The 28000-nt window shown below is 50.5% G+C and overlaps 1 protein-coding gene across 6 annotated transcripts; it reads right to left on the bottom strand.

Moving 5' to 3' along the window:
• Window positions 1–2: 2 nt before the first annotated feature.
• SPICE1 (spindle and centriole associated protein 1) lies at window positions 3–27939 on the bottom strand. 6 transcript variants are annotated; one of them, XM_063956807.1, is made up of 18 exons: window positions 27650–27939; window positions 25909–26001; window positions 25539–25586; window positions 25254–25400; window positions 18782–18884; window positions 16306–16451; window positions 16072–16163; window positions 15119–15225; window positions 14640–14765; window positions 13567–13835; window positions 5910–6041; window positions 4569–4707; window positions 3619–3807; window positions 2383–2750; window positions 1540–1708; window positions 1289–1391; window positions 531–600; window positions 3–162 (listed from the first exon to the last, which is right to left on the bottom strand). In XM_063956807.1, exons 1-18 carry the CDS (start codon window positions 27701–27703, stop codon window positions 109–111), a joined length of 2409 nt encoding a protein of 802 aa, XP_063812877.1. In that variant the 5' UTR covers window positions 27704–27939; the 3' UTR covers window positions 3–108. The 6 variants fall into 6 exon arrangements, with proteins under 6 accessions (XP_063812877.1, XP_063812878.1, XP_063812876.1 ...); XM_063956808.1 differs by having other exon boundaries at window positions 537–600; window positions 1540–1711; window positions 27650–27935; XM_063956806.1 differs by having other exon boundaries at window positions 1540–1711; window positions 27650–27933.
• Between the last annotated feature and the right edge of the window lie 61 nt (window positions 27940–28000).

Genomic DNA, 28000 nt, shown 5'->3' with positions numbered 1-28000 from the left:
TCAATAATTCAAATAATTTATTACAAAACTCATAAACAGGAACATCAGCACGGACATAGATAAAACATGATCATTCACACAGAACTCAGAACACTGGCGAGACGAGAGTCAGGAAACGTGCGTGGACAGCGCAAACCAGCCTTCCTCCTTCTCCTTTCCAACCTGCCAGAGAGATCAGTAAGTAAGCATGGCTGCTACTTGTAGTTCAACAGAAAATGTCCTAAGCTTAAATGCGTGAGAACGTATAGAAACATACAATGTCGGCAGATGTTCATGTCGGCTCACTCTCTGCATGTTTAACATGTACCCACTGCCGACAAGCGGGAGCAGCTGGTCTGTGTACTAAACCAATATTACCTCTGTAGATTAATTAGGAACTGGTGACGAGGTTGCGGCTTTGCCTCGCTGCCTCCACGAGTAATCTATTGCTCTCTTACTAAACTGACCAAACACATCTCCCTCTCGCCCTCGTTGTTACTAGATTATATTTACATTACAGGGCTATGGTGTTAATGGGCGACGTGTCATACCTTTACCTGGTGCCCATCCGCCGATGCCCTCCCTCCCCTGGAGGAGCCGGATCTGTGGGATGCACTCGATCTACAGAAATAGGAAATGAGCGTTAGCTCTGCAGCTCAGGGCGCAGCACAATGCTATGTCTCATACAGCAATAGGAGTAAATCCAGTAAGAAGGCGCAATGGGAGGGACACGTCCTGGCTTCCCAGTGTTAGGGTACAGCTGCCCGGTACAGCACTTACTGCACTTTCACCACTTGTATCGCAACGTGGCGGCTCCAGGTGTACGTTAATGCAACACTGCACTAAACCATAACTAAAAGATAAACCAGTAGAAATGTCTAAGGTATTTCCGGACGTCTGTCCTTGTTCTATCCCGTATTTTCTGTGTCCAGCTGTCTCCATCAGACTATATACACATGGCCGGTCTATCACTCAACACAAACACTTCTGCCTTTATTTATGTGTTTCCTATCCAAGTGTGATACAAAATAAACTCCAGTGTTGATGGTAAGACTGTCATATACACCGTGTTCTATTAAAACTTATCCCTTATTAAAAAAAAAACACCTAACATCCTAAATCATTTTTTGATGGGCTTACATAAGACCACTTACACAATATTCTATTAAAAAATCATTTCTGCAGCAGTGGCACAAAGCTAAATCCCTTCTAAAAACCTACAATGTACTTTAGTGCCCCCTGCTGGGCACACGTCTCATTGCAGAAGTCACTGCAGTACAAACACTCGGAGATAATTCTCAGGTTCTACCTCTTTCCGCTGTCCCCGCTGGCTGGAGATGGGGTCTCCCCGATGGAGCAATCTGACAAACGAGCGAATGGGATCACAGCATCTACTCTCCGACTTCTTAGCCCTGGAGATACACAGACTTGTCTCAATGGCTGGTAAAGTTACAGCGCACATAATATGACGGAAGCAGACGGTGGCATCAGATGCCTCGCACAGCTGCTGGCACTACACAAGGGGGTTACCCAGCTGGGGTTATGCTCCTGGCTCAGTACCTGCATCCTCACATTGGGGGGTGATGGGAGAGATCGCTGGAGAGACGGCCACCGTCCGCTTCTGCTGCTCAATGAGGTGAAGGAGCTTCTCTCGGGCCTCTGCGCTCTGCCGGTTCAGTTCTGCGATCCTCATTTCTGCAGTCATAGGGCTCTGCACAGACACAGAGCTCTGCTGGAGACGCAGGGACAATTATTTCTCACCGTGTGGTGTAAACATTGTGAAGACGCAATATGGGAAAACACTGGGTATAAAGAATAAGCATCCTATAAAGGTGATATTTCTGGTGTCACACGAGTATATTCTGGACGCTTACAAAGAATCACCACATTTTGTGGCGTTTTTCTGAGCGCTATCTGCTGGGGAAACGCTTCTTTCATACAGATGCGTCTTCATACACTGATCCATTGTGCGCAATCTGGCGCTAGACGCCTGGCATGACTTAGACGCTCCGCCACGGGTAAGGATTTTGCATCTTAACTCGCTAACTGTATACGAAGCGCTGTACTTGGGACTAGCATTTTTTGCTGCAAAGGAATGAGTATAAAAGCAGCAGATAAAAGTACCACGATGCGTGGCGTACTGTAGGTCACTTGTGTAGAGACTTCTGTCATGTGATTGCGTATCCGCACTGACATGTAATGAAATTGTTACAGCATAAGACTATAAACCATGGCGATGTGTCCTTGAGGACAGATTAAGGTGGCGCTGAACAACTGGATTATTATTCTTCTTAACACACGCATCTATATTAATGTACTGCCCCCTTCTCTGATGTAAGCAATACCTTTATCCGTCCACTAGGTGTCACTTTTTAACCTTTGCTGCAGCACATGAGTACTTACTTTGTCATCGGGGTATAAAGGACTATCACTATTGAATAGGGCCAGCTTAGCCTTTAACAAGTTGTTCTGCGTAGTCAGCTCAGCCACCCGGGCCACAACGCTATCACTCAGGCGGCTGCTGGTGATGTCCTCGTCTTCCGAGTCCTGCAGGTCGCTGTGAGGGTCATGCGGTTGACTGGCACTGGATGAAGGGTAGGAAGGCTGAGGCACATTGGGAGGGTCATGCTGAAACTGCCACCTCTGTGCGGGGATGCTAGCTTCAACCAAGCCGGGGCAATTACTGGATGCCAGGCAGTCTTTGGGTTTGGCACAGGGAGCCACTGTGTTGGTGGGCGGTGAAGGAGCTGCGCCAAGGGTGCCTGTAACCACTGGAGTAAGAGAGGAAGATATAGATTGGCACTTATTAGCCTATATGTTGTAAAATGAGGATTATACATGTCCTGTACTCGTATCCCGCTCTGTAAATACCTCCCTCCATCTGTATATGGGTTATCGGGAACAAAATAAGCCTTGCCCTCACCCCACCCATAGAGTGTGATAAAGTACTGCCCAAATCTGCGTAAGGTCTGCACCTTCAGAGCTCCACAATCAGGGAGTGGAGAAATATGCTGTAACCGGACCCAACTTCCAGCCCGATAACAGGTTCTCAGAATGCGTAGAACACAAACTGTACATTGTAGCCACACACGCACGCACACACACACACACATATATGGGTGCCCACTTACTATATGCTCCGTAAAGACCCCACGGATCTCAATCAGGAGATTTTTTTTAAAGCATTTCTAGCTTTGCAAACAAAAAATCCGCAATATCAGTACAACTGCCCTTTATCTCAGCGTAATTCACCAGCATTACTAATATGGTGCAGAAAACATTAATATGCTGTGATCGGATGTCGGTCACCGCTGCCGGGACGCGGCAAAGACACAGAAGACAACTAAACTCAGCAATTCTAATTTTCTTGTGAGATCTGTTTAATGTAACCCAGATCCTGCAGCCTAATTCCCACATAAACACTGACTGACCTCCCCTTATCCAGAGCAGTGATAGCCAACCCCAAGAGACACTACCTAATGGGGTACTTATAACGCACAGTTACAATAATAAAGAATATATACGCACAGATATGTGGAGCCATCAATCTGCAGACTATACTGTTACCTATGAGACTGCATGCCATCCAGGCAAGCTCTGACACTCGCTAGTTCTCTGTACGGGAACACGGACACTTACAGGATGACCGGTGACGGGAATCACGCTGGGTTGTCTGCCTGGGCGGCGATAACATGATGGCGGGCTGGAAACTGTAGCCGCAACGCTCCTCCCTGGCTTGTAGTTTAGATTTCATCTCTGCAGCAGTTGCCTGACAAACACTAGGGGGCACCTCTGAGCCGCTCTGATCTTCCTCTGCATCCTGCAAACCTGTGAAGAGTTTTCATGAGACCATTTTCTCTGCCTGCAAATCAGAGGCCATAGGCATAAGATTAAGGGGCATATTTACTAAAGGTCGATTTTGATCAACTTAAAAATTGATGAAAATCAAAAACTCAAATCGATGTTGGGTTTCAGAGACTGAAACACATATTTGGTAACTGCTGATTTTTTTTACATTAAATTTCTAAATATTAATACATGTGTTTTAGCCCTGGAAGTACAACATTTTAATCGTATTTAAAATTGACCTTAAGTAAATATGGCCTTAAGTCTCAAACGTTTATTTCAGACTTGAACTCCGATATTGAAGATATGACGTTCTCCAAACCATGGTGGGCTGGCCGTCTCTCCATACTATGGACACTATATGGTGGAAAGACGACTGTGTCAGCAACAGTAACGTTGTGTGTAAAGTATGCATTTATAAGTATGTGGGTTCCAATGTTACTAGCAAGGGAGGCTAAATTAGAAATGAAGTTATACATTATATCCCTGTACTACGTCTGGATAAAGGGATCATGTACGTATCTGAGGCGTCTCCTGTATGGCGATAGATTAGGCCACGTTATAATGCTTTCCCATTAGCACAGGTATAGCTGGGGTCTCCTAGTACAAGTCAGACGGGGGAGCGGAGAACCTCTGTGCCATCACATGTGGCACGGACAAGATGGAAGGCAGGCCGCTAGATTTATTAGCTACTGCACCCAGTGTTATCTTATATTACGTTCATATTTAGGTTATTCTCTTACCAAGCTCAGCCATGAAGCTCAGCACCTGGGCGGACAGCGAGCCAGTCAGAGCTTTAACCTGTTCCTTGTCAGCCCGAAGATTCCGCCTAGTCTCACTGGTCAGGGACTGCGAGCGCTCCGGCACGGGCTGGAGACCGGACTGCCAAATGAGAAAAACCGAGACGTGGTAAGAAGAGTCTAAAGAGACATCACCATATGCAGCGCCAACAGGACAGCGACTGATATATAATCCTCCATACTGTGTTATGCAATAATATGGGTAGCGCTACATTATATATATATATATATATATATATATATATATATATATATATATATATATATATTATATATACAGGTTGAGTATCCCATATCCAAATATTCCGAAATACGGAATATTCCGAAATACGGACTTTTTGAGTGAGAGTGAGATAGTGAAACCTTTGTTTTCTGGTGACTCAATGTACACACACTTTGTTTAATACACAAAGTTATTAATAATATTGTATTAAATGACCTTCAGGCTGTATGTATAAGGTGTATATGAAACATAAATGAGTTGTGTGAATGTAGACACACTTTGTTTAATGCACAAAGTTATAAAAAATATTGGCTAAAATTACTTTCAGGCTGTGTGTATAAGGTGTATATGTAACATAAATGTATTCTCTGCTTAGATTTAGGTCCCATCACCCTGATATCTCATTATGGTATGCAATTATTCCAAAATACGGAAAAATCCGCTATCCAAAATATCTCTGGTCCCAAGCATTTTGGATAAGGGATACTCAACCTGTATCTATATATATATATATATATATATATATATATATATATATATAAAAATAGACCAGATCACAATGAGCAGATGATTAGTTCCTCCCGCACACCGGACGTGAACTTCTAAAAAATTCAAATATTTGTGGAACGTGCCCCAAAGCAAACTGTCCCGTGTTTCATGTACAGTACGTTGCCATTACAGGTGTGTCCTCGTACACTGTGGCTTCAGTCGCGCCAGGTCCTGGGCTAGGCGGCCGCGCCAAGCGTCTTTCTCGCTCAAAATATACGTCCTATTAGCACAAATAAAACGAAACCACTTTGCTGTATTGCACTAATCAATGTTACGTGCGACATCTATACACCTGTGTGTGACGGAGACTGACTCTATATAGGAAGTGCCGCGATGCAGCAGGCCTTTTCTCACGCCAAAAGCACGGTATGCCGCGTGTCTCAGAGCAGCTCAGTTGCGCCGGGCACCTCGCAACAGACGCTACATGTATGAGGACACATCTGTGGTTAGCGCGTGTTAAAAACCATTTGGTGGGGATTGTTCCAATACTGGATCCTACCACAGGGTATTACCGGAGAGACGGAGCTGCCTTCTTTCATGGAGATGATCTCAGCTGTTAGCGCGTCTATCAGCAGCCGCTGCTCCTGCAGCTCCTCCTTCAGCTGCTGTCGCTCCGCAGCCTCCTGGCGCTGCTGGTGGTAGCTCTGCAGAGGAACCATAAGGCAGACTGATCACATAAGGCATGGTTCTGTCACTGTCAGACAACCTTACGTTGTGACCTCTCATAATATGACGGGGCCCCCCCTGAGGGTTCCCCACTGTCACCTGAAGCTGGGACCAGACCCCAATCTGTACAGCCGGAGGATTTCATACATCAGAACACATCTATTGGGATCTATTGGCTTAGACTGGACGGACCTGCGGACCCACTGCTCTGATTAAGCTGTGCACCCGGGCTCTAGGGGAATATTGGGGAAACGGAGGTGGTTGTTAAAACATTGACGGTTAACCGCCGTATAGGCTGATATTTATCACAATTATGTTCAGATGCGCCCTTTCCAGCGATACGGTCATCGGGGGCAGCCCAAACGTCCTCCATACCTGCAACTTACAACAGGAACGATCATCCTCTATATTATATAACCATATAACCATTAATAAACGGGCTTGCCCTGTCAACCCTATACTGGCCCTGTCACCCCTGTCCTGGTCCTGCCGCCCTTACCCTGGCCATGTCACCCCTATCCTGTCCCTGTCATTTCTGTCCTGGCCCTGTTGCCCCTGTCATCCCTGTTCTGATCCTGTCACCCCTGTCCTGGCCCTGTTACTGCATACCCTCCAACTACCTTTTTGGCAGGTACAGTACCCGCAGCGCCTCCAGACCCCTCCCCAATGCACCACACCTCCCCCTCTACCACATACGGCACCCCACCCCTCCCCCACACGCTGTGCCTCCAGACCCCCTACACCACCCGCGGATTCCACTCCTCCGCCCCTCCACAACCCACAGCAATCTCCAGGCCCCCTCCACCATCCACCTCCCATATATGTCTCCCCCCACACCTGCCCCCCCTCCACCTGCAGCATCTGCAGACACCCTCCTCCATCTGCGGTGCCCCCCTCCCCCACCCCTCCCCCACCACCAGCACCTCCGGACCCCCTACCCCACCCCGCCCCTTCCCATCCCACAGCACCTCCGGAACCCTTCACCCATCCGCAACATCCCCGCACCTGCCCCTCTCCCACCCTTGGCACCCCTGCCCCTCCCCCACCTGCAGTGCCTCCGGACCCCTCCCCCATCTGCAGCCCCCACTCCTCTGTCCCTCCCCCACCCGCAGCATCTCCCGACCCTTCCCCATCCGGGCCCCCCCGCTTCCGCCAACCCCTCCACCCGCAGCATCTACAGACACCCTCCCCCATCCACAGTCCCCCCCGCACCCGCTACATTCTGTACATTGTGCCCTGCAGGTGGTGTTCACGCCGTCGCAAGGGGCTGCGCCTCCTTCACCATCGCACGCCCTTTCATTGTGCAATATTTAACCACTAACAAATGAATGCAGGTAATACTCCATATAATAGAAATATTAAACCCCAGAAAGGCATGCAAGGGTTAAGGGGCCGTAGCCCCTTGCGACGGTGTGAAGAGCGCCCGTAGGGCGCGATGAAGCACCTAGTAAATTAATATTTATGGATGAAAATAAAAGTGATTATGGGTCAAAGATGGGAAGTATTTTTATTTTTTTTACTTCTGTTAAATCCTATTCCCTGAGCACAGCAACAACATCCTAAAGAGCGTAATAGTGAAAATAAATAAATAAAACACAACCAAAAAAAGACCAAACAAACAGAAGCAAGATCCCAGAGGGGCGTATTAGCTGCAGGATTTACCAAGAAATTGTAGCATGAGGCACCCGCTGGTCTGGTGGAAGACGGTCTCCGAAAAAGACTGACCTGCCAGAATGCAAGACTGGCTAACAGAGACATGACCACCGGGCCTGTTTTGACGCAGGCTAACCTCTTTTGTGGAAATTGTAAAAGGTTATCTATCCTGCGCAATACCTGGGTCCTACTGACATAGGGCCACTGTGAGGAACTGAGGTATGCAACAATTAATATCACTCTGCCTCATTTCCCATGTCAAATATGTACTTTTTATACCCATATCCATATCCATATCCATCCAATTCGTCTGTTAGTTCATTCTTCATATATGTCCATTGCTGCTACCCAATACTGGTGGTCATTCCGAGTTGTTCGCTCGCAAGCTGCTTTTAGCAGCTTTGCACACGCTAAGCCGCCGCCTACTGGGAGTGAATCTTAGCTTATCAAAATTGCGAACGAAAGATTAGCAAAATTGCGAATAGACACTTCTTAGCAGTTTCTGAGTAGCTCCACACTTACTCGGCATCTGCGATCAGTTCAGTGCTTGTCGTTCCTGGTTTGACGTCACAAACACACCCAGCGTTCGCCAAGACACTCCTCCGTTTCTCCGGCCACTCCCGCGTTTTTCCCAGAAACAGTAGCGTTTTTTCGCACACACTCATAAAACGGCCAGTTTCCGCCCAGAAACACCCACTTCCTGTCAATCACATTACGATCACCAGAACGAAGAAAAAACCTCATAATGCCGTGAGTAAATTACCTAACTGCATAGCAAATTTACTTGGCGCAGGCGCACTGCGGACATTGCGCATCCGCATTAGCGACTAATCGCTCCGTTGCGAGAAAAAAATAACGAGCGAACAACTCGGAATGAGGGCCACTGTGTTTAAATCAACCTTAATATTGTTAATATATGCAATTGTGTTATATTATCTGTTACCCTTTAGAAAATGTATTTATGTTAGACCTAGTTTCCTATTGTTTTCACACACACCACAGTGGACACTCAAAGGTTGAGTCATATAAGGTACCATTGTCCATGTTTCTTTACTCCCTATTGTCCAAAAGTTAGCTGACCAGACAGGGTGGCTCTCTGGCTGATGTAATCACCTTGATTAGAATTTGTATTGTATTCCAATGCTGTAAGATCTTAAGACACAGAGGTCACACACACCCCAGCAATATGAAGCTTCTGGAGATATAAGTAGAGCTACCCAGAGAGCTGAAGAGAGATTCTTTGATCCCAGGATAAGAAGTAATGTTCTGCCAGGGATCTGCTTGGGGACCCATTATATTGGATTTATCTGGGACTCTGAACTGCTAGAAGAGACTCTCTGCTCCCAGACTAAGAAGTAATGTTCTGTCAGGAGATTGTGGTGGGAATTGTCATGTGGAATTGGATGACAGAAGTGTGCTGAACTGTGTTATAACCTATTCTGTCAATGAATCCCGGTTGATTTTTCATCTACCACCAAGCTTGAGTGATTTGGAACCCGATATCTTCACAGCCACCCATCCCTAAAGACATTTAGGAGGGCAAAAACAGCCCACTTCCTCTGCACTTAACAGTTTTCTCAAAAAGAAAGCCAAGACACCCGAGACCTGAGCCTTCAGAGAACGGAGAAACTCAGGTCCAACCAAAAAAAGATGTCATACTAAAACCCCTTCGTGTAACACCAGGAGATGTATATCTTACAAACTCTGTGGTAATTCATAGAAAAAACACACACTACGGAGCCTTAATCATGGTCTGAGCCATTAAATCCACATAAGGTAAACTCTTGTGGAAGAATGGGCTCGGACTTAAACAAATCGGGTCTCAAAGGAAGGGGCCATGCTTATCATTTGTGTACCAAGACTTTCTAGGACACGGAAACGCTACCAAAATCACCAACACGCCTTCTTTTTACATTTTTGAGCACCTGTGGAAGCATTGCTACCAAAGGTAACAGGCAGATTAGATGCACGTTCCTAAGAACCAGAATGGCATTTACCAGACTTTCCTGTGGTTCCAGTGTGTCTATAAATAGAAGCCCACTACAATGTGGTTTATCTGAAATACAATCCTCAACATCTGGTTGCTTTCAACTGTTCAAAAGCTGCCTAGAGACTACAGATGAAGGGACCATTCTCCTGTATGACAAGGAAAGCGACTTCCCAGTCTTCATTCCCAGAGATAAAAACCGCTGTGATGGTTAGAATGTTTCACTGCGATGGCCTGCACAATCTGAGTGAACCCCTGGTGATTTAGGTAAGCCATGGCCATAGAACCATCCAACCGGATGTTGATGACCCTTCCCCCCCCCAGAATATGTGTCCTCTGAATATAGGTTGGATGAGCTCTGACTCCACCGGAGTCCATAGACCCTGTGCCAAGTATTCAAGGGCTGTATGAAAGAGGACCGAGCCTGGGCTTATGGAGTAGATTTTGGCACTGTGTCAGAGTTAGCAAATCCATTTTTGGTCTCATAATCCAGGCTCTCCGCCAATTGCTCGGACCGCATCTTCACTGCATTACCGACCCAAGCCAAAGTGAGCCAGGTCTAAGGGCAGCCCTTAATCAGCCTGAGACCTCTGCGATCGGTCTAAGTCCACACGTCAGTAAGCAGGCCATCCATCTGCTAACTCTCCTCTTAAAGAGCAAATGGTCTGGAACTGCAGGCTCCTCGTTGTACCTAATCTCTGGCTACAGGTGGATGGCACACACAAAATGTTTCGGTCCCTGCTTCCTGTTGGGAGTCCTCATTGGGAAATTAGTGAGTGAGGGCCTTCCACCAACTCCTCTTAATCTTCCAAAGTCAGGGGAAGCACCGGAAGAAACTTGTCTGCATCTTCCCCAATGAAGTGGAATCCTGAAATAGGCCCTGAGCCAAACTGTTTCATCAGACACTGCGACAGAAGAACCCAAAGTGTTCTTCTAGAGAAGTTCTGGAGACAAGATGCCCCCCAAGGGAGCAGTGAGGGTCCCTGCTCGGCTTCCTAGATTCTACAGCAATCTGTGCAAGCTCCAACATAGCCTGGGCCAAAGGCTGGCTTACCATCTTGGTAGGTGTCCGCACAGGCTGCTGGTGATCCGTGCCGCACTCAGGGCATCTGTCCCAGACTGGACACAAGGCAATTTGGACTGACATCTGGAGCAGACAAAAACCTTTTACCCACTGCTCCTCCACGGCGGGAGCTGAATACTGACAGGATGGAGCCTCAATCACTGTACCCCTCCAGGAACTGGCAACCATGGCTGAGGGATGTAGATGACAGACGTACATAAAATAATAAAACATTGTGAGATCACACTCCTCATCATAAAGACACCGCCATACACTGCGAGCTCCCACTCCGCATCGGACACCGCCATAAACCGCAAGATCACACTCCCCATCATACAGACACCCCACCCAATACACTGAGAGATCACACTCCCCATCAGACAGACACCACCATACACTGCGAGATCCCACTCCCCATCATACAGACACCCCACCCAATACACTGCGAGATCCCACTCCCCATCAGACAGACACCACCATACACTGCGAGATCCCACTCCCCATCAGACACCGCAAGATCGCACTCCCCATCAGACAGACACCGCCATACACTGCGAGCTCCCACTCCCCATCATACAGACACCCCAATATACTGCGAGATCAGACACCCCAATACACTGCGAGATCACACTCCCCATCAGACAGACACCACCATACACTGCGAGATCCCACTCCCCATCAGACAGACACCACCATACACTGCGAGATCCCACTCCCCATCAGACACCGCCATACACTGCAAGATCGCACTCCCCATCAGACAGACACCGCCATACACTGCGAGCTCCCACTCCCCATCATACAGACACCCCAATACACTGCGAGATCACACTCCCCATCAGACAGACACCGCCATACACTGCGAGATCACACTCCTCATCATACAGACACCGCCATACACTGCGAGATCACACTCCCCATCGGACAGACACCACCATACACTGCGAGCTCCCACTCCCCATCATACAGACACCCCAATATACTGCAAGATCACACTCCTCATCATACAGACACCGCCATACACTGCGAGATCACACTCCTCATCATACAGACACCGCCATACACTGCGAGATCACACTTCTCATCATACAGACACCGCCATACACTGCGAGATCACACTTCTCATCATACAGACACCGCCATACACTGCGAGATCACAATCCCCATCAGACAGACACCGCCATACACTGCGAGATCACACTCCCCATCAGACAGACACCGCCATACACTGCGAGATCACACTCCCCATTGGACACCGCCATAAACTGCAAGATCACACTCCCCATCAGACAGACACCGCCATACACTGCGAGATCACACTGCCCATCAGACAGACACCCCAATACACTGCGAGATCACACTCCCCATCAGACAGACACCGCCATACACTGCGAGATCACACTCCCCATCAGACATTCACCCCAATACACTGCGAGATCACACTCCCCATCATACAGCCACCGCCATACACTGCGAGATCACACTCTCCATCATACAGACACCCCAATACACTGCGAGATCACACTCCCCATCATACAGCCACCGCCATACACTGCAAGATTACACTCCCCATAATACAAACACCGCCATACACTGCGAGATCACACTCTCCATCATACAGACACCCCAATACACTGCGAGATCACACTCCCCATCATACAGACACCACCATACACTGCGAGATCCCACTCCCCATCAGACACCGCCATACACTGCAAGATCGCACTCCCCATCAGACAGACACCGCCATACACTGCGAGCTCCCACTCCCCATCATACAGACACCCCAATATACTGCGAGATCAGACACCCCAATACACTGCGAGATCACACTCCCCATCAGACAGACACCACCATACACTGCGAGATCCCACTCCCCATCAGACAGACACCACCATACACTGCGAGATCCCACTCCCCATCAGACACCGCCATACACTGCAAGATCGCACTCCCCATCAGACAGACACCGCCATACACTGCGAGCTCCCACTCCCCATCATACAGACACCCCAATACACTGCGAGATCACACTCCCCATCAGACAGACACCGCCATACACTGCAAGATTACACTCCCCATAATACAAACACCGCCATACACTGCGAGATCACACTCTCCATCATACAGACACCCCAATACACTGCGAGATCACACTCCCCATCATACAGACACCACCATACACTGCGAGATCACAATCCCCATCATACAGACACCGCCATACACTGCGAGATCACACTCCCCATCAGACATTCACCCCAATACACTGCGAGATCACACTCCCCATCATACAGACACCCCAATACACTGCGAGATCACACTCCCCATCATACAGACACCCCAATGCACTGCGAGATCACACTCCCCATCATACAGACACCGCCATACACTGCGAGATCACACTCCCCATCATACAGACACCGCCATACACAGTCAGATAACTGCCCAGTGTCTATGATAAGGAGTATATCCACAGTCAGATCGGAGCAGCAATGATTGGATCAGTCAGGCATGTGGACATTGTGAGATAGGGTATGGCAGCCTTTAGCACTTCCATTAGACATATGAAATGTGGTAATAACAACAGGTCATATAGTGATGAATGCACTTTATTACTTTGAATCTCAAATAAAAAAGTTTTAAGTTCCACTTTCTCACAAGTTACCGACTTAAAACAGTGTTTTAGACCCCGAAGCTGTCCTATAGCAGAAGGAGCAGAGAAGCTGGAACTTGTAAAGATAAGAACTGCAGATCCCGTCCTAGAAAGTCCCCCCGTACCCTCGGGCCCAATCAGTCTCACCTCTTTTTGGTACGACACCAAGCGCTTTAGAGAGCTCACAAGAGACAAGGTGAAGCCGGTCAGCCCCTGAGCTTGTGGAACCGACGCTACCTCCCGGCCGGTTTCCCTCTCATAGTCCTCCAGTTCCTCCTCCACCTCTTTTATGATCTGACTTAGAAGGTCCAGGCTGGAGCTGCTGCAGCTTGTCAGTTCGCAGGCGGAGGCCACGGACAGAGGGCGCTCCTCCGGTCTCTGGTAGGAGGAAGCGTTGGCAGATCTGTTCTTCTTTCCTACAATAGGATGAGAGGATCAGACATACTGTAAGATGGGGACAGGGTGTGGGTGCAGAGAATGTGGACTTTAATCATCTAACAATCCTTCCCAGGTTCCATCGTGACCAGCCAGACACGGTGTACACAGGGTGACGCTCTAACAGGGACAAGGGGTTCTAGGTATATTATGAGGACATAGCTAGGGAGTGTTTACATATAAATATACAAAGAAATAATGTGGGAAACTGTCCTCTATCACACACGGTTACGTTTTTCCTACGCTGATCAACAGCGCCAGGTTATATTATACGTGCATACAGTACATCTTGCCGTTTATATTGCCAGACTGAACCCACCTGCCAGCTCTATACATGGTACCAAGCTTTGGTCTTGGCTTGTTTGTTGCTGGCTACTACTCTGACCTTTAGCTGGGAGTACTCCCTTACCCACCTTAATCTGATACACTGTAGGTCAGCACTCCTTTAACCACTAATTGGGAGTACTCCCCTTTATAACGGTTACACTGAGGCTCAGAACCCTCTGAACCTTAGCTGGGAGCTATCCCCTTGTACAGTACACCTTAGTATGATGCATCAGGGCTCAGCACCCTGCTGACATTCAGTTGGGAGTACTCCCCTTTGTACATCTTAGTCCGATTCATTGGGGCTTCATGCCCCTCTAACATTTAGCTGTGAGTACTCCCCTTGTACACCTTAGTATGATGCACTGGGGCTCTGCACCCTTCTGACCTTCATTTGGGAGTACTCCCCTACGTACATCTTAGTCCGATTCATTGGGGCTCCACGCCCCTCTGACCTTTACTTTTTAGCTTACTGGGGTTTCTTGGCTGGGGGTTTAGGACCCGGGCAATCTGTCCATCAGGCTGTACTTGTTCCTCCCCTGTAAGGCGGGTCTTCATCTTGGTTACCGCTTCTGTGGCGTTCAACGCTGGAGAAAGAAGACGGATATAAGAACCATGCGACAGGAGTTCTCGGATGTGTGTACAAGGACAGTTATCCAATAGAAGTGAATGAAAGCGGATACAGAACATAGCGGAACGCAGTCCATTAGTAACATTGTGGAGAGAAAGGAGAAGACTGATAAACATAAATGAATACAGGGGGGTAAGTGGAACTGTACACAGCGGACACAGCTGCTTTGTAGGCTGAACCATTATTCAGGAGAATGCAGCCTAAGGAGCCTGCGCCCGTCTCTTATTGGTTCAGCTACCTGTGCCGCGTGTATGTGACAGGACACAGTAATAGAGAACCCAACGTAATAAGGTCTGCACACCCTCTTACCTATCTGGCCACTTGGAGGGTGACCTGTGCTTTTCGGTGTAACAAACGGGTTGGACGGGTGTTGAGGAGTGTGAAGTAAGCTCTCCTTGTTTAATATCTGATAAGCCCTGGAAGTAGATTGCAAAACAGGAAGTAAATCCCTTCTAGGCACCTATCCCCAAAGAGCAGCCGCCGTACCAAGGTGCGAAGCAAGATTTTAGCGCACCCTGATCAGATGGTCCTAGACGACAAACACATTGGGGCGGCTCTGATCCGTGAGCAAAGAAATACAAGGAGTCACTTTGCACCTGGACCATGTTGTGATGCCAGGGGGCAAATATATGTATGATGTGTGCATGAGGGGTAAATACCGGCTGCTTGTGCATGTAGCCCACACATGCTGGGCAGCTTTATTCTCACACTGCAATGTAGCTCTGAGCTAGGACACACCCCTATCACACCTAACTCTCTGCACATGTTACATCTGCCCCCCTGCAGTGCAGCATGGTGTTACACAGGTGCTCAGTTACTGGCTGCTTCTGCATGTAACCCACACACACTGGGCAGCTTTATTCTCACACTGCAATGTAGATCTGACCTAGGACACACCCCTCCCACACCTAACTCTCTGCACATGTTACATCTGCCCCTCTGCAGTGCAGCATGGTGTTACCCAAGGCACAGTTACTGGCTGCTTCTGCATGTAACCCACACATGCTGGGCAGCTTTATTCTCACACTGCAATGTAGCTCTGAGCTAGGACACGCCTCTCCCACACCTAACTCTCTGCACAGGTTACATCTGCTCCCCTGCAGTGCAGCATGGTGGTACCCAGGTGCTCAGTTACTGGCTGCTTCTGCATGTAGCCCACACATACTGGCAGCTTTATTCTCACATATGAACTAAGAGTTACCTATCTGTTAGCAGTAACCAAGGAGCTTACAATCTACATCAACAGCCATAAAAGCACTCACCTGTCTGTGCAGAGACCAGGCTGGAAGCTGGCTGAGATCTCCCCCTCATCGAAGCTGCTCTCAGACGGAGCCCCCTCCACTTCATTAAGAGCCTAAGTAATCAGAAGAGATTAAACACGATTTCCCATTACGCCAGCTATGTGTCTCTGTCCCTAGTAACCCCGGCACAATAACATCCATTACCCCAGATACTGGGAATAAGAGAGCTCACATATATACTGCTGATACACCCACCTCCAGCTTCCGTGCTCCGGTTACCTGTGGGTCCATGACGCTCTCGCTGAGGATGGACAGCTGGGTGGGACGGTCCTTCCTCTGTACTATGACACCACAAGACGTATCCAGGTCGTAGGAAGGAGCCATGGTGACATTGGGGAAACCTAGAGGTGCCAGCGACAGGAATAGTGACGTATAGTGATGTGTCCCCAGTAATAGAAACATAGAATGTGACGGCAGACAGGAACCACTTGGCCCATCTAGTCTGCCCCTTTTGTTAACCATATTTTTATCTCTCACCTTATTTGATCCTTTTTTCTTTGTAAGGAGATCCTTATGTCTATCCCATGCATGTTTACATTGCTCTACTGTCTTACCCTCTACCCCCTCTGATGGGAGGCTATTCCACTTGTCCACTACCCTTTCTGTGAAGTAATTTTTCCTCATATTTCTCCTGAACCTCCCCCCCTCCAGTCTCAGTGCATGTCCTCGTGTCCTATTGCTTCTCTTCATTTGGAGAATGTTTCCCTCCTGGACTTTGGTAAAACTCTTGATATATATCATGTCCCCTCTTTCCCTTCTCTGCTCCACACTATACATATTGAGCTTTCTTAGTCTTTCTGGGTAAGTTATGTGATGTAGGCCATGCACCATTTTAGTTGCCCTTCTTTGTACAGTCTCTAATGTATTAATATCCTTTTGAAGATATGGCCTTCAGAATTGGACACAGTATTCTAGATGAGGCCGTACCAATGACCTATATAGTGACATTATTACTAATGGAGAAGAGTTCAGCCTCAGACACAACACAAAGAGCCGATAACATACAGTCTATTACAGATCCTCTCGCCTCACTGCTTACTGTACATAGAATGAGCTGAAGTTGTGACACCACCTGGTTTATATAAAGGTGTCACTACCTGCAGGAAACATACAGCCCATCCCTCGGATGGCACCATGCCCACAGCTGTTGTAGGGTCAGGTCTGTTATGTGCTGGAATCACACACAGAGGAGTGTGCCAGGGGTACAGTAAGATGGGCGTATGCAGTGCCATGCTGTATCGGGATCCGGACTGAAAGTCGACAGTAACTAGGTCGACAATGTCTAGGTCGACCACTATTGGTCGACAGTAACTAGGTCGACAGGGTGTCTAGGTCGACAGGGTCTTTAGATCGACATGTTCTAGGTCGACAGGTCAAAAGGTCGACATGAGTTTTTCACAATTTTTTTCTTTTTTTTTTTACCTTTTCATACTTAACGATCCACGTGGACTACGATTGGAATGGTAAAGTGTGCCAAGCGAAGCGGCAGCGGAGCGAAGGCACCATGCCCGAAGCATGGCGAGCGAAGCGAGTCATGCGAGGGGACGCGGTGCACTAATTGGGGTTCCCGGTCACTCTACGAAGAAAACGACACCAAAATAACATTAAAAACTCATGTCGACCTTTTGACCTGTCGACCTAGAACATGTCGACCTAGACACCCTGTCGACCAATAGTGGTCGACCTAGACATTGTCGACCTAGTTACTGTCGACTTTCAATACCACACCCTGCTGTATCACTGGCAAATAAACGCTAAATGTAAAGACGAATGTGAAGAAGTCCCATCACACAGACGTATTTCCCCAACTACAATGGCACCAGCCACTGCCTGAAGCACAAGAAACACTGCGGACACAGAACACACTGCGGCATAGGACACACACTGCGGACACAGTACACGGCACAGAACACGCTGCGGCACAGGACAGACACTGCAGCATAGGACACACCCTGTGGACACAGGACACACCCTGCGGACACGCTGAGGACACAGGACACACCCTGCGGGCACAGGACACACCCTGCGGGCACAGGGCACACCCTGCGGGCACGCTGCGGGCACAGGGCACACCCTGCGGGCACGCTGCGGGCACATCCTGCAGACACGCTGCGGGCACAGGGCACATCCTGCAGACACGCAGCGGGCACAGGGCACATCCTGCAGACACGCAGCGGGCACAGGGCACACCCTGCGGGCACAGGGCACACCCTGCAGACACGCTGCGGGCACAGGGCACACCCTGCAGACACGCAGCGGGCACAGGGCACACCCTGCAGACACGCTGCGGGCACAGGGCACACCCTGCAGACACGCTGCGGGCACAGGGCACACCCTGCAGACACGCTGCGGGCACAGGGCACACCCTGCGGGCACCGGACACCCTGCGGACACGCTGCAGCAGTCACACCAGTTGTGCGGCTCTAGATGACTTTGTTACCTTTGTCCAAAAAAATCTGCTCAAAATTTTAAGTTCAATTTTTTCCAGCCAGGTAAAACGTTCCCACCTGATGCCACCTCTGGTGCCCACTCGCTACCGTCCTGACAGGCTGAAGTGAAGGGGGCAATCACAGCGCCTGTCTGACACCAGCCTTAGCTGACCCGCTGTTCTTCAGTCGTTATGGTAACACAAGTCCCAGAATGCCCTGTCTACCAAAGCCAGCAATATTACCTGTGCGCCTGCGGGGAGCGTCTCCAAAGAGATCCTTCACCACAGCCATTGTCCGGTCCGAGCGCTCCAGGACGTCTTTCATCTGGTACTGATCAGAGAGTATCTGCCATGGGAAACACAGACTGTAACATGTGCCGACACGCGCCCGTAACATTTCCAGGACAGAACACAATATTCTACGCCAAGTAGCTAAGCTAGATCATGTATGTTCTCGCACACACTGTGCACTGACGTTTTATCAGTCTTGTGTACCCATAGAGCTTACAATCGCGGCGTCCGTGTACAGCTCTGAATCAGGCCCCTGATAGACAGATAGCTAGATAGATTTATTTATGGAAAAGACAGCACTCAGTGAAAGTTACAACCAACAAAACAAATGGTGGTGCAAGGTCAAAAAGGGGTTACTATTGACACTCACTTTTCCCAGGCAATAAAAAAAAATAAGATTTTACTCACCGGAAAATCTATTTCTCGTAGTCCGTAGTGGATGCTGGGACTCCGTAAGGACCATGGGGAATAGCGGCTCCGCAGGAGACTGGGCACAACTAAAGAAAGCTTTAGGACTACCTGGTGTGCACTGGCTCCTCCCACTATGACCCTCCTCCAGACCTCAGTTAGGATACTGTGCCCGGAAGAGCTGACACAATAAGGAAGGATTTTGAATCCAGGGTAAGACTCATACCAGCCACACCGTACAACTCGTGATACTATACCCAGTTAACAGTATGAACAACAACTGAGCCTCTCAACAGATGGCTCATAACAAAACCCTTTAGTTAAGCAATAACTATATACACGTATTGCAGAGAGTCCGCACTTGGGACTGGCTCCCAGCATCCACTACGGACTACGAGAAATAGAATTACCGGTGAGTAAATTCTTATTTTCTCTGACGTCCTAGTGGATGCTGGGTACTCCGTAAGGACCATGGGGATTATACCAAAGCTCCCAAACGGGCGGGAGAGTGCGGATGACTCTGCAGCACCGCATGAGCAAACTTAAGGTCCTCCTCAGCCAGGGTATCAAACTTGTAGAATTTTGCAAACGTGTTTGACCCCGACCAGGTAGCAGCTCGGCAAAGTTGTAAAGCCGAGACCCCTCGGGCAGCCGCCCAAGAAGAGCCCACCTTCCTCGTGGAATGGGCTTTGACTGATCTAGGATGCGGCAGTCCAGCCGCAGAATGTGCAAGCTGAATCGTACTACAGATCCAGCGAGCAATAGTCTGCTTTGAAGCAGGAGCACCCAGCTTGTTGGGTGCATACAGGATAATAGCGAGTCAGTTTTCCTGACACTAGGCGTCCTGGAAACATAAATTTTCAGGGCCCTGACTACGTCCAACAACTTGGAAGCCTCCAAGTCTTTAGTAGCCGCAGGCACCACGATAGGTTGGTTCAAATGAAAGGCTGATACCACCTTAGGGAGAAACTGGGGACGAGTCCTCAATTCTGCCCTATCCATATGGAAAATCAGATAAGGGCTTTTACATGACAAAGCCGCCAATTCTGACACACGCCTGGCCGAAGCCAAGGCCAACAGCATGACCACTTTCCACGTGAGATATTTTAATTCCACGGTTTTAAGCGGCTCAAACCAATGTGACTTTAGGAAATCCAACACCACGTTGAGATCCCAAGGTGCCACTGGAGGCACAAAAGGGGGCTGAATATGCAGCACTCCCTTAACAAAAGTCTGAACTTCAGGTAGTGAAGCCAGTTCTCTCTGGAAGAAAATCGATAGAGCCGAAATCTGGACCTTAATGGAACCCAATTTTAGGCCCATAGTCACCCCTGACTGTAGGAAGTGCAGAAAACGGCCCAGCTGAAATTCCTCTGTTGGGGCCTTCCTGGCCTCACACCACGCAACATATTTTCGCCAAATGCGGTGATAATGGTTTGCGGTCACTTCTTTCCTAGCTTTAATCAGCGTAGGAATGACTTCCTCCGGAATGCCCTTTTCCTTCAGGATCCAGTGTTCAACCGCCATGCCGTCAAACGCAGCCGCGGTAAGTCTTGGAACAGACAGGGCCCCTGCTGCAGCAGGTCCTGTCTGAGCGGCAGAGGCCATGGGTCCTCTGAGATCAGTTCTTGAAGTTCCGGGTACCAAGCTCTTCTTGGCCAATCCGGAACAATGAGTATAGTTCTTACTCCTCTTCTCCTTATTATCCTCAGTACCTTGGGTATGAGAGGAAGAGGAGGGAACACATAAACCGACTGGTACACCCACGGTGTCACTAGAGCGTCCACAGCTATCGCCTGAGGGTCTCTTGACCTGGCGCAATATCTTTCTAGCTTTTTGTTGAGGCGGGACGCCATCATGTCCACCTGTGGCCTTTCCCAACGGTTTACAATCAGTTGGAAGACTTCTGGATGAAGTCCCCACTCTCCCGGGTGGAGGTCGTGCCTGCTGAGGAAGGCTGCTTCCCAGTTGTCCACTCCCGGAATGAACACTGCTGACAGTGCTAACACGTGATTTTCCGCCCATCGGAGAATCCTTGTGGCTTCTGCCATCGCCGTCCTGCTTCTTGTGCCGCCCTGTCGGTTTACATGGGCGACTGCCGTGATGTTGTCTGACTGGATCAGTACCGGCTGGTTTTGAAGCAGGGGTTTTGCCTGACTTAGGGCATTGTAAATGGCCCTCAGTTCCAGAATATTTATGTGTAGGGAAGTCTCCTGACTCGACCATAGTCCTTGGAAGTTTCTTCCCTGTGTGACTGCCCCCCAGCCTCGAAGGCTGGCATCCGTGGTCACCAGGACCCAGTCCTGTATGCCGAATCTGCGGCCCTCTTGAAGATGAGCACTTTGCAGCCACCACAGCAGAGACACCCTGGTCCTTGGAGACAGGGTTATCAGCCGATGCATCTGAAGATGCGATCCGGACCACTTGTCCAACAGGTCCCACTGAAAAGTCCTTGCATGGAACCTGCCGAATGGAATTGCTTCGTAGGAAGCTACCATTTTTCCCAGGACTCGCGTGCAGTGATGCACCGACACCTGTTTTGGTTTCAGGAGGCCTCTGACTAGAGATGACAGCTCCTTGGCTTTCTCCTCCGGGAGAAACACTTTTTTCTGTTCTGTGTCCAGAACCATCCCCAGGAACAGTAGACGTGTCGTAGGGACCAGCTGTGACTTTGGAATATTTAGAATCCAACCGTGCTGTTGTAGCACCTCTCGAGATAGTGCTACCCCGACCAACAACTGCTCCCTGGACCTCGCCTTTATCAGGAGATCGTCCAAGTACGGGATAATTAAAACTCCCTTTTTTTTGAAGGAGTATCATCATTTCGGCCATTACCTTGGTAAATACCCTCGGTGCCATGGACAGACCAAACGGCAACGTCTGGAATTGGTAATGACAATCCTGTACCACAAATCTGAGGTACTCCTGGTGAGGATGGTAAATGGGGACATGCAGGTAAGCATCCTTGATGTCCAGTGATACCATGTAATCCCCCTCGTCCAGGCTTGAAATAACCGCCGAGCGATTCCATCTTGAACTTTAATTTTTTTTAAATAAGTGTTCAAGGATTTCAAATTTAAAATGGGTCTCACCGAACCGTCCGGTTTCGGTACCACAAACATTGTGGAATAGTAACCCCGTCCTTGTTGAAGGAGGGGCACCTTGACTATCACCTGCTGGGAATACAGCTTGTGAATTGCCTCTAGCACTGCCTCCCTGCCTGAGGGAGTTGTTGGCAAGGCAGATTTGAGGAAACGGCGGGGGGGGGGGGGAGACGTCTCGAATTCCAGCTTGTACCCCTGAGATACCACTTGAAGGATCCAGGGATCCACCCGTGATCAAGCCCACTGATTGCTGAAGTTTTTGAGACGGGCCCCCACCGTACCTGGCTCCGCCTGTGGAGCCCCAGCGTCATGCGGTGGACTTGGAGGAAGCGGGGGAGGACTTTTGCTCCTGGGAACTGGCTGTATGCTGCAGCTTTTTCCCTCTACCTCTGCCTCTGGGCAGAAAGGACGCGCCTTTAACCCGCTTGCCTTTCTGGGGCCGAAAGGACTGTACCTGATAATACGGTGCTTTCTTTGGCTGTGAGGGAACATGGGGTAAAAATGCAGACTTCCCAGCTGTGGCTGTGGAAACGAGGTCCGAGAGACCATCCCCAAACAACTCCTCACCTTTATAAGGCAAAACTTCCATGTGCCTTTTAGAATCTGCATCACCTGTCCACTGCCGAGTCCATAATCCTCTCCTGGCAGAAATGGACATTGCACTTATTTTAGATGCCAGCCGGCAAATATCCCTCTGTGCATCTCTCATGTATAAGACTGCGTCTTTTATATGCTCTACGGTTAGCAATATAGTGTCCCTGTCTAGGGTATCAATATTTTCTGACAGGGAATCTGACCACGCAGCTGCAGCACTGCACATCCATGCTGAAGCAATAGCCGGTCTCAATATAATACCTGAGTGTGTATACACAGACTTGAGGATAGCCTCCTGCTTCCTATCAGCAGGCTCCTTTAGGGCGGCCGTATCCGGAGACGGTAGTGCCACCTTCTTTGACAGGCGTGTGAGCGCTTTATCCACCCTAGGGGATGTTTCCCAACGTGACCTATCCTCTGGAAGGAAAGGGTACGCCATTAGTAACCTTTTAGAAATTACCAGTTTCTTATCGGGGGAAGCCCACGCTTCTTCACACACTTCATTTAATTCCTCAGATGGGGGAAAAACTACTGGTAGTTTTTTCTCCCCAAACATAATACCCTTTTTTGTGGTACCTGGGGTAACATCAGAAATGTGCAACACATTTTTCATTGCCTCAATATGTAACGTGTGGCCCTATTGGAAGTTACATTAGTCTCATCGTCGTCGACACTGGATTCAGTATCCGTGTCGACATCTGTGTCTGCCATCTGAGGTAGCGGGCGTTTTAGAGCCCCTGATGGCTTTTGAGACAGTTGGGCAGGCACGAGCTGAGAAGCCGGCTGTCCCACATCTGCTATGTCGTCAAACCTTTTATGTAAGGAGTTTGACACTTTCACGTAAGTCCTTCCACAAGTCCATCCACTCAGGTGTCGGCCCCGCAGGGGGTGACATCACATTTATCGGCAACTGCTCCGCCTCCACATAAGCCTCCTCATCAAACATGTCGACACAGCCGTACCGACACACCGCACACACACAGGGAATGCTCTGACTGAGGACAGGACCCCACAAAGCCCTTTGGGGAGACAGAGAGAGAGTATGCCAGCACACACCAGAGCGCTATATAACACAAGGATTAACACTGTAACTGAGTGATTTTCCCAATAGCTGCTTGTATACACAATATTGCGCCTAAATTTAGTGCCCCCCCTCTCTTTTTTACCCTATGTAGTCTGGAAACTGCAGGGGAGAGCCTGGGAGCGATCCTTCCAGCGGAGCTGTGAGGGAAAATGGCGCCAGTGTGCTGAGGGAGATAGCCCCGCCCCTTTTCCGGCGGACTTCTCCCGCTTTTTTGTAGGTATATCTGGCAGGGGATTTTACACATATATAGCCTCTATGACTATATTATGTGTAGTTTTGCCAGCCAAGGTACTTAATATTGCAGCCCAGGGCGCCCCTCCCCCCCAGCGCCCTGCACCCATCAGTGACCGGAGTGTGAGGTGTGCATGGGAAGCAATGGCGCACAGCTGCAGTGCTGTGCGCTACCTTGATGAAGACCGAAGTCTTCTGCCGCCGATTTCGGCTCCGGGACCGGACGATCGAGGTCGGGCCCTGTGTTCGATCCCTCTGGAGCTAATGGTGTCCAGTAGCCTAGAAGCCCAAGCTAGCTGCAAGCAGGTAGGTTCGCTTCTCTCCCCTTAGTCCCTCGTAGCAGTGAGTCTGTTGCCAGCAGATCTCACTGAAAATAAAAAACCTAAAATAAACTTTCTTTTTCTAGGAGCTCAGGAGAGCCCCTAGTGTGCATCCAGCTCAGCCGGGCACAAGATTCTAACTGAGGTCTGGAGGAGGGTCATAGGGGGAGGAGCCAGTGCACACCAGGTAGTCCTAAAGCTTTCTTTAGTTGTGCCCAGTCTCCTGCGGAGCCGCTATTCCCCATGGTCCTTACGGAGTCCCAGCATCCACCTAGGACGTCAGAGAAAAGAATATAGCAGCACTCACTTTTAGAGATGAAAAAAAAAGAATATTATTTATTCTTCATAAAGATGCCGTTGCATATAGTCCAACAGCTGTTTCAACCAGCACAGAGTGGGTTTCTTCAGGGCTTGCACCACCATTTGTTTTGTTGGTTATAACTTTCACTGAGTGCTGTCTTTTCCATAAATATATATGTGTATGTCAGGGGCCTGATTCAGAGCTGTACACGGACGCCGCGTCCTGTGTCAGTACTACTGCATCTCTAGATAAAGACGCTGTCAGCGACACACGTGACTGGCTAGCCACCCCTGTTACCTACCAGGAACGCCCACTGAACACCAAACTCCAGCCTGGACTTTAAGGTGTTAACCAGCACATGTTACCTGCGGTTTCCTATTACCTCCATCATTAAGGCCAAACGTTTCTCCTCCCAGGGGTCTGAGGAGCTGCCATGTTGCTTTCTCATCTTCTTCATCAGTTCTCTCTTCTGAAGATCCAGCTGGGCTTGATACTGATTCTTCGACTTGTGGATTTCATGTCGATGTTCCTAGAAATAAACCAAAACACAGTTATTGGATTTAACATAAGTCCGAAAATCTTCTCCTCTGACCCATTGGGGGACATGGCATAAACATGGGGTATAGGGGACACATATATAGGAGCTGGCTGAAATCCGGCCACTCACCAGTTCCTGTGGGGTTGCGCGGTGAACAGTGAGATCTTGGACTGAACTCTGAAAAATAATTCAGAGATAGACATGAAGCGACTGCTGACAGATATTATCCCGTGTGACCCCCACAGTACACCGGGCCTGGGGTACACACTGTGCGGGATCCACAGTATGCAGCCTATCAGCTCATGAGGACCAGTGACACCACAGGGATCCCGCCCGATTAGCGCCCACTCAGGAGGGACCGAGCGGCCCCCACTCAGGAGATGATGCTTCCCAGTTTGCCCATCAGATGGCTGTTTTCAGGTAACAGGTCCACATTCCTGCTCCACATAATCCTTGGCGCTGGTCCCTGTCTTTACATTCCTAAACACAGGTAACTCACATCCCACTCCTGTCGCTGTGCGGCCTTCTTCTTTATTATCTTCTTCCGGCATGATCGGCTGCCCACAGGTCGGGGGTATCTGACACTGGACATCTGAGGAGCAGAGAGGAGAAGATGTAACGTGCCGATACGTCCAGAGACACCCCCACCCCAGCACTAGCCTCACCGACAGCGGCGCACCCCCGCCACACAGACAGCGGCGCACCCCCGCCACACAGACAGCGGCGCACCCCCGCCACACAGACAGCGGCGCACCCCCGCCACACAGACAGCGCCGCACCCCCGCCACACAGACAGCGGCGCACCCCCGCCACACAGACAGCGCCGCACCCCCGCCACACAGACAGCGGCGCACCCCCGCCACACAGACAGCGCCGCACAGACAGCGGCACACCCCCGCCACACCGACAGCGCCGCACCCCCGCCACACAGACAGCGGCGCACCCCCGCCACAAAGACAGCGGCACACCCCCGCCACACAGACAGCGGCGCACCCCCGCCACACAGACAGCGGCGCACCCCCGCCACACAGACAGCGGCGCACCCCCGCCACACAGACAGCGCCGCACCCCCGCCACACAGACAGCGCCGCACCCCCGCCACACCGACAGCGCCGCACAGACAGCGGCGCACCCCCGCCACACAGACAGCGCCGCACCCCCGCCACACAGACAGCGCCGCACCCCCGCCACACAGACAGCGCCGCACCCCCGCCACACAGACAGCGGCGCACCCCCGCCACAAAGACAGCGGCGCACCCCCGCCACACAGACAGCGGCGCACCCCCGCCACACAGACAGCGGCGCACCCCCGCCACACAGACAGCGGCGCACCCCCGCCACACAGACAGCGCCACACAGACAGCGGCGCACCCCCGCCACACCGACAGCGGCACACCCCCGCCACACCGACAGCGGCACACCCCCGCCACACCGACAGCGGCACACCCCCGCCACACCGACAGCGGCACACCCCCAACAGCAGCACATCACTGCCTCTAAATTGTAGCTAGTAAATGTATATGTTTAAGTTTGCTTGTTTACCTCTGCGTATAGCTATAATTTATCACCTACATTCTATAAAATGATAGGCGACGGCAGGCACATCAACCGGCCACCAGTGCCTCCCCCCCAGACAGCAGGCACATCAACCGGCCACCAGTGCCTCCCCCCCAGACAGCAGGCACATCAACCGGCCACCAGTGCCTCCCCTCAGACAGCAGGCACATCAACCGGCCACCAGTGCCTCCCGCCAGGCAGCAGACACATCAACCGGCCACCAGTACCTCCCCCCAGGCAGCAGACACATCAACCGGCCACCAGTGCCTCCCCCCAGGCAGCAGACACATCAGCCACCAGTGCCTCCCCCCAGGCAGCAGACACATCAGCCACCAGTGCCTCCCCCCAGGCAGCAGACACATCAACCGACAACCAGTGCCTCCCTACAGACAGCAGGCACATCAGCCACCAGTGCCTCCCCCCCAAACAGCAGGCACATCAGCCACCAGTGCCTCCCCCCCAAACAGCAGGCACATCAGCCACCAGTGCCTCCCCCCCAAACAGCAGGCACATCAGCCACCAGTGCCTCCCCCCCAAACAGCAGGCACATCAGCCACCAGTGCCTCCCCCCCACACAGCAGGCATATCAGCCACCAGTGCCTCCCCCCAGACAGCAGGCATATCAGCCACCAGTGCCTCCCCCAGAACAGGAGGTACACCACCCGGGACTGGCCAGCTCTCACCTCTCTCCCGGTGTGCCGGTGTGTGTGCCGGGATTGAACGTTACCGCCGCTCATATCTCCAATCCGCGCAGGACACCCGCCTGTACGTCACCTCCGGCCCGGGCACCATGACAACCGGCCGCCGGCTCCCAACTGCCAGGCCCGGAACACAATGGCGGCTGCAGCGCCTCACTCACTGCCCTGTACTGTCAGTCCCGGGGATGCTGATTCACAACGGCGGCTGCAGTGCAGAGCCTCGGAGGCACCCTGCAGAGCCTGAGCAGCGCCCTGTCACCGTGCAGAGCCTCAGCAGCGTCCTGTCACCGTGCAGAGCCTCAGCAGCGCCCAGTGTCACCGTGCAGAACCTGAGCA

The sequence above is a fragment of the Pseudophryne corroboree genome, chromosome 2 (assembly GCF_028390025.1).
Source record: "Pseudophryne corroboree isolate aPseCor3 chromosome 2, aPseCor3.hap2, whole genome shotgun sequence".
NCBI classification, from domain to species: Eukaryota; Metazoa; Chordata; class Amphibia; order Anura; family Myobatrachidae; genus Pseudophryne; species Pseudophryne corroboree.
This window is presented reverse-complemented; position numbering and strand designations above follow the sequence as displayed.